Below are 7,866 nucleotides of genomic sequence, written 5' to 3' on the forward strand. Positions count from 1 at the left end.
TATACTAAACGATGGGTCTCAGACTTTTCCTTCTTGGCGTTACATACAAATGCACAAACTTATTATACCCTGTACCACAGTAGTGGTGAAGGGTATAATAATGATTGAACATTTTTACATTTTTAAATTGAAAACATACTTCCAAATAAAAAATTAATAATTTTCGGAAATAATTGGTTTCATTGGTTCACTAAATTTTGGCTTAGATTTAAAAAAATAATTCTATATAGTATAATTATAATATATGTAATTATAATATAATAAAAAATAAAATAAGTAAACAATAACACTATAAATCATTGATTGCCTCAATTAAAAATTAATTAAGTTTTTCGGCCAAAATCAATCCAAATTTTAATTGAATTTATATTTTGATTTGATTAAAATGTTAATTGTTAATCGTTTTCAACTTCAGATTTTTAATTAGAAATATTTTGGCGAATTTGTTTGGGTAGCTCATTTGTATCACGAGCGAGAGTGAGTAAGTTTTTAAGTTCGCACTCATTCGTGAATTACATTTTTTCGTTTGTTTTGTAAGTATAATAGTCGTGAACCTTCGTGAGTTGCATTTTACATCGTGAGCGTGCGTGAATAGTTTTTTTATGAATCGTGAGTGTGTGGATGTACGTTTCATTGTTCGTGAACGTGCGTGAGTAGTTTTTTTTCGAATCGTGAGTGTGCGTGAATAAGTTTGTTGTTCGTGAACGTGCGTGAGTTGATATATCCCGTCGTGAGCGTGCGGTAGTCACTATTCTGCAATCGTGAGTGTTTATCTTTGCAGGATTTTGGTTCGTGAACGTGAGTGAGCGTGAATCAATAAAAATCTTCGTGCGTGAATGTTACGAATTCATTCGTGAGCGTGCGTGAGTGTGAGCAATCTAAAAACGGGCGTGCGTGATCGTGCGTGAATGTTACGAATTCATTCGTGAGCGTTCGTGAGTGTGAGCAATTCAAAAACGGGCGTGCGTGATCGTGCGTGAATGTTACGAATTCATTCGTGAGCGTGCGTGAGTGTGAGCAATTCAAAAACGGGCGTGCGTGATCGTGCGTGAATGTTACGAATTCATTCGTGAGCGTGCGTGAGTGTGAGCAATTCTAAACCAGGCGTGCGTGATCGTGCGTGAATGACATTTTGAATTTGTGAGCGTGCGTGAGTGTGCGTGAAAAATCCCTCACGCGCACACCTCTAATACTAACACCACGTTGCAAATTTCAACCGGATCGGATGAATTTTGCTTCTCCAAGAGACTCCGGAGATCAAATCTGGTGATCGATTTATATGGGGGCTGTATATATATATATTTATGGACCGATGTGGATCAATTTTTGGATGGTCATTAGAGACCATATACTAACACAATGTACCAAATTTCAGCCGGATATGATGAAATTTGCTTCTCTTAGAGGCTCCGCAAGCCAAATCGGGGGATCGGTTTATATGGGGGCTATATATAGTTATTGACCGATGTGGACCAATTTTTGCATTGTTGTTAGATACCATATACTAACAACATGTACTAAGTTTCAGCCGGATCGGATGAAATTTGCCTCTCTTAGAGGAATCGCAAGCCAAATTGGGGATCGGTTTATATGGGGGCTATATATAAGTATGGACCGATGTGGACCAATTTTTGGATGGTCATTAGAGACCATATACTAACACCATGTACCAAATTTCAGCCGGATATGATGAAATTTGCTTCTCTTAGAGGCTCCGCAAGCCAAATCGGATGATCGGTTTATATGGGGGCTGTTCATGAAATTTACTTTATTTAAAATTAATCTTTTTTGTATTTATTTCAATTTTAATTTTATATTACTTTACCAGTACACCCATTTCTTTAATATATTAAATTGAATGAAACATTATTGTAAATCCCCTTAATTAACTACGCTACTGTCTTCTCTAAATTTGCATATCGTATTTATAAAAATATTTCGAAACAACGGCAGTTCAAACGATCTCTCTTTATCCACTTGTTGATCATCAGAAGAAGAACCATACACACTCATGAGTACATAGTTAAGCTGACATATTTACGTCTAGACAGTAATGATGTACCAATCGATGTAATATAGTTATAAGCAATTGAAATAAATCAGTTATAAGAAAGTAAAGCAACGATTAAGAAGTCTTTTTTTCTTAAACATTTTTTGGTGACCCCGACGTGATAGCGAGAAATATAAAACTCGTTGATCACAATTGATTAGAAGTGTTTTTTACTAGGATATATTAATTGCCTTGCTGCAAAAAGAAATTTTTAAGTGTTTTATCAACGTAAACTCGCCTTATATCTAAAAGGGAAGCTAGCCCATTATGAGTAACGTTGAGACTTTGCGAAATAAAAGGACCCACATGAAGGGTACCGCTACAAGATTGGAAAACTTCATAACCACCGCCAATGATAAAACAACGCTTTTTGAAGTTCGAGCTAGATTAGAAAAACTCGATGCCCTCTATGAATCTTATTTGGTTTTGGACAACGAAATGCTGTTGCAGAGTGCTGCCTTTCCTGAACGTGAAAGCGAATTAGTAGAATTCGAAACAAGATATTTTGCGATGAAAGCTACGTATTGTGAATTTATAGATTCCAGACTTCAACCATCAAATCCAATTGGAGATCCTTTAAACTCAACTACGATGCAACAGGACGCTTTCAACAAGCTTGTTCAATCACAAACAGCACTCTTGGAAAGGCTATCTGCTCTACAGTCACAACCCCAGCCTTCTGCACATACAACTCTTTCACATACAGCTAACACTACATCGCAACCTGTTGACGTGCGTTTGCCCAAAATAAATGTCCCATTTTTCGACGGTAAATATTCTGAGTTTAAATCGTTTTTTGATCTATTCAATAGCTGTATACACAACAATCAATCGCTGACTGCCGCACAAAAGTTCCAATATCTAAAGGGCCTACTGAAGGATGATCCAGCCGCATTAATTCGACATTTGCAAGTATCCGAACAGAGCTATGAAGAGGCCCTTCAAAAATTGAAAGAGAGATATGACAAACCATCTTTAGTTGTGGATTCGTTAATTGAAACCTTTATGTCAATTCCCAAAGCCGAAAATTCTCAAACCCTTCGCAACGTATCCAATATAGCTGATGAAGTAATTAGAGGCCTACGCTCGCAAGGAACAGATGCTGAGAAAAGAGATCCATGGTTAATTTATTTGCTATGTAAAAAGGTTGATCGTGAGACTCTACATGCCTGGGCTGAACATTCTGGCCAATCATCATTTCCTTCTCTAGAAAGCTTCATAAATTTCATTAACCAACGATGCGATGCTTTGGAAAGATTGCCCACATCTGAAATAGAAACACGCAGTAAGTTGTCTAATAGAGGTAAACCTAGTCGTGCTTATACTAGTACAATGAAAAAAGTCTGTGCTGCATGCCCTGAGAGCCATCATATATCGTATTGTCCAATATTCAATAAATTAGATGTGCCACAGCGTTCTGAACTGGCAAAAACCAAATTGTTATGTTTTAATTGTCTTAAACCAAACCATCGAGTTCAAAATTGTCAATCCAAACATGTTTGTAATAGCTGCCGTGGACATCACCACACACTATTACACCCAGAAAGAAAACATTCACCTAAACCCAACAATTCCACTTCAAATAATGATAAACCCAATATGGTTATCACAGATGATAATGGCTCAACTGCCACAGCGAGTGTAACAGGTAGATCGGTAAATTTGACTGTTTCTAGTGAGGTGAGACACTTTAATACACTTCTTCCAACAGCTAAAGTATTAGCTAAGGACAACATTGGATTCTATCAAAATTGTTATATTCTACTCGATTCTGGATGCCAAAATACACTCATATCAGAAAAATGCGTGCAGAGGCTAGGACTGTCTCGAAAACCATCCAAAATCTTTGTTGGTGGCTTAGGGAACAATCATGCTGGAGCGACGAAAGGTATTGTAGATTTACAACTCAAATCACCACATAGTAATGAATGTATGTATATCCGAGCTCATATCTTTAACTGTTTAACAACCAAGCTACCATCAACACCTATAAACATTAATTATTGGGAAGACATTAAAAATCTTCCACTTGCTAATGATGATTTTAACACACCGAAAGATATTGATATATTAATAGGATTTGAATATTTCTTTTCCTTAATTAGAGATGGTCAAATAATCAAAGGTAATAATTTGCTGGCCCAAAACACAGCTTTTGGTTGGGTGATCTGTAGTGGTTGTGTGATGGATGCACCCACATTAATGTGTCATCTTATGAGACAGTCAACACAAGAAGATGATTTAAACAGTACATTACGTATGTTTTGGGAGAGCGAGAGCATAAAACCTAAATACTCTTCCTTGACTCTTGACGACCAAAGGGCTGAAGATTTGTACGCAACAACAACAACCAAGTCTACTCATTATGCAGTTAAACTTCCATTTACTAGCAAGATAGATGTTGGAGAGTCATACAATGCAGCACTAAGAAGACTCAGAGCAATGGAACGTAAGTTTGAAACTAACTTGAATTTTAAAGTATCTTATTGCGAATTTATGAGAGAGTATATTAGCATGGGTCACATGCAACTTATACCAGACGAAGAAATAAACCGACCAAATTCGGAAATGTTTTATTTACCTCACCATGCCGTGATTAGGGATACGAGTATTACCACAAAATTGCGAGTGGTATTCGACGGCTCGAGCAAATCAAGTAATGGTAAGTCTCTTAATGACAATTTACTTAAAGGGCCAAACCTACAACAAGATTTGATGGCACTTGTTCTGCGATATAGATGCAAAAGGTTTTGCTTTTCAGCTGATATAAAACAAATGTATCGCATGATTCAAGTGCAAGAGTGCGATAGAGATTACCAAAGAGTATTATGGAGAGAATCCCCCAAGAATAAAATCATGCACTATAGACTTACTACCGTGACATATGGGACAACCTCTGCCCCCTTTTTAGCACTGCGTACGCTCGTGCAACTTGCCAAAGATGAAGGAGAAAACTATCCTTTAGCGAGAGAAGCATTATTATCGTGTTTTTATGTAGATGATTGTATGGCCGGTGCAAACACAATAGAAGACGCTCAGCGTCTAGTCTCAGAATTAAACCTGTTGCTTAGGGCTGGCGGTTTTCAATTACGAAAATGGTCGTCTAATGACCATAGGGTATTAATTAACGTACCTGATAATGACAAAATCGAAAGTATGGTGACTTTGCCAGCTGCTATAACTGTATGCCTACTTGGGGTTATATGGGACCCACGATTAGACTGTTTTTCGTATAAGGTGAAAGCAACAGAGTTCCATATTAACACAAAACGAAAGATGTTGTCTGAGATTTCAAAAATTTATGATCCACTTGGCTGGATATCACCAGTTGTCATTGCTGTTAAAATAATAATTCAAAGGTTGTGGTTGTTGACTGTAGACTGGGACGAAGAGCTTCCTGATCAGATTGTTAATCAAGCTAACCAGCATTTTTCTGAATTTCATTTACTGAATTCTATTCGAATTCCCAGAATTATTTTTACGACAGAGAAGGATGTTGCCTATCATGGTTTTTGTGATGCATCAAACGATGCATATGCTGCCGTCATTTATTGTTTGAAAAAATCTAACTCTGGCAAGGTATCTTCTAACATTGTAATGGCCAAAACAAAGGTCGCACCTTTATCCGCGCAATCGATTCCCAGGCTGGAATTATGTGCAGCAAATCTGCTAGCCGAAATGTTTGAATATTTGATTCCGATACTATCGATAAATAAATTTAATATTGTATGTTGGTCTGACAGCAAAACTGTGCTGGCGTGGTTATCATCGCATCCATCCAGATGGAAGGTGTATGTCAGCCATAGAACTGGATATATTCTAGAAACTTTACCTGAAGTAAAATGGCGTTATGTACCGACGAAATTAAATCCTGCTGACTGTGCATCAAGAGGAGTTAAATCCAGTATCTTTCTTCAGAGTCAGTTGTGGTTTCAAGGCCCTCCTTTTCTTCTACAAAATGAAAGTGAATGGCCTGGGTCTGTGCTATTCGAAACTAATGAGGAAAAGAGAGATGAAATGAGAGTGAATATTGCGCAAAACCGTGAAGAGAATATCGTATCGAGAATCAATGAAAGAGTTTCTAACTGGCCTCGAATGATACGTGTGCTAGCGTACTGTATACGAGCTTGTGCCATATTTCGTGGAGAAATAAAAAATAATCAACCTCTCAGGGTAGAAGAGCTCAAAGATGCTGAAACACAAATACTCGTTTTTTACCAAAACATGGAGTTCAGAGAAATTATTAAAAACTCCAAATCTAATATTCCAATTAATTCAAAAACACTAAGAAAATTGTCTCCGTTTGTCGATGATCGAGGACTACTACGTGTAGGTGGAAGACTCACAAATGCAAACTTACCGTACGATAGTCAACATCAAATTATACTTCACAAAAATATGCCTATAACGCGCAAAATTATGCGAGATTGTCACTTAAAAAATATTCATGCTGGCGTATCTCTTCTGATAGCTACTATACGACAAAGGTACTGGATAATTGGTGCTAGAGAACTAGCAAAAAACATTTATTACAATTGCGGAGTATGCCACCGCTTTAGCGCAAAAGCAAATTCGCAGCTAATGGGAGATTTGCCTACATACCGAGTCAATGCCAATCATCCATTCTATGAAGTAGGGTGCGACTATGCAGGCCCTATTCTATATAAACAACATAATGGGAGAAAGGCTCCTATGGTAAAGGCATATATAGCAGTGTTCATGTGTCTTGTAACAAAAGCCGTTCATCTGGAACTAGTAACGGATTTAAGTTCAGAGGCCTTTCTTGCGGCCTTGGATAGATTCGTTGCTAGAAGAGGACTATGTGGTCACATACACACTGATAATGCAACAAATTTTCAGGGAGCTGCCAAAAAGCTTGGAGAACTTTACAAAGTTGTATCTAATTACAAATTTAATACTAATATTTCAAACTTTTTGTCTTCCAAAGGCGTCCAGTGGCATTTCATTCCACCAAGTGCCCCTCATTTTGGTGGAGCATGGGAATCCACCGTAAAAAGCGTAAAATTTCACCTCAAAAGAACTTTTGGCCAAGCTACTTTAAACTACGAAGAGCTATCTACGCTTCTAGCAAGAATCGAAGCTATACTAAACTCAAGGCCTTTGGTACAGGCCGACTCCGATGACGAACCGTATATCACACCTGGACATTTTTTAATTGGGAGACCTTTAAATGCATTACCTGAAACCGACGTTACTCAACTAAAAACATCAACGCTCACCAAGTGGAGGTTGGTACAACAGCTGACGCAACAATTTTGGATTCGGTGGGCAAAGGACTACCTCTTATCTCTACAACCGAAAGGAAAGTGGCTCAACGAAACACCAAACATAAACGTCAACGACATCGTTTTACTTCGTGAAGACAACATACCCCCTGCATGTTGGAAACTTGGCCGAGTCATTGAGACACATGCCGGATCAGATGGTTTAGTGAGAGTAGCAACCATAAAGACTGAAAATTCCATTTTCCGCCGTCCAATTACAAAGCTCTCTGTGCTACCGAAAGATGATTGAACCTCAAATATTCCGTTCAAGGCTGGCGGAATGTTCATGAAATTTACTTTATTTAAAATTAATCTTTTTTGTATTTATTTCAATTTTAATTTTATATTACTTTACCAGTACACCCATTTCTTTAATATATTAAATTGAATGAAACATTATTGTAAATCCCCTTAATTAACTACGCTACTGTCTTCTCTAAATTTGCATATCGTATTTATAAAAATATTTCGAAACAACGGCAGTTCAAACGATCTCTCTTTATCCACTTGTTGATCATCAGAAGAAGAACC

The 7,866-nt window shown here is 37.5% G+C and overlaps 1 protein-coding gene across 1 annotated transcript; it reads left to right on the forward strand.

Annotated features, from left to right (window-relative positions):
* Positions 1-2,317: 2,317 nt before the first annotated feature.
* Positions 2,318-7,585, forward strand: LOC142235322 (uncharacterized). Its single transcript, XM_075306578.1, has one exon. It carries the CDS (start codon positions 2,318-2,320, stop codon positions 7,583-7,585), a length of 5,268 nt encoding a protein of 1,755 aa, XP_075162693.1.
* The last annotated feature ends 281 nt before the right edge of the window (positions 7,586-7,866 follow it).

This window comes from Haematobia irritans, chromosome 4 (genome assembly GCF_050003625.1).
Source record: "Haematobia irritans isolate KBUSLIRL chromosome 4, ASM5000362v1, whole genome shotgun sequence".
NCBI lineage: Eukaryota > Metazoa > Arthropoda > Insecta > Diptera > Muscidae > Haematobia > Haematobia irritans.

Coding starts and splice junctions, on each gene's coding strand:
- LOC142235322 (XM_075306578.1), top strand. CDS start 2,318: ATGAGTAACGTTGAGACTTTGCGAAATAAAAGGACCCACATGAAGGGT.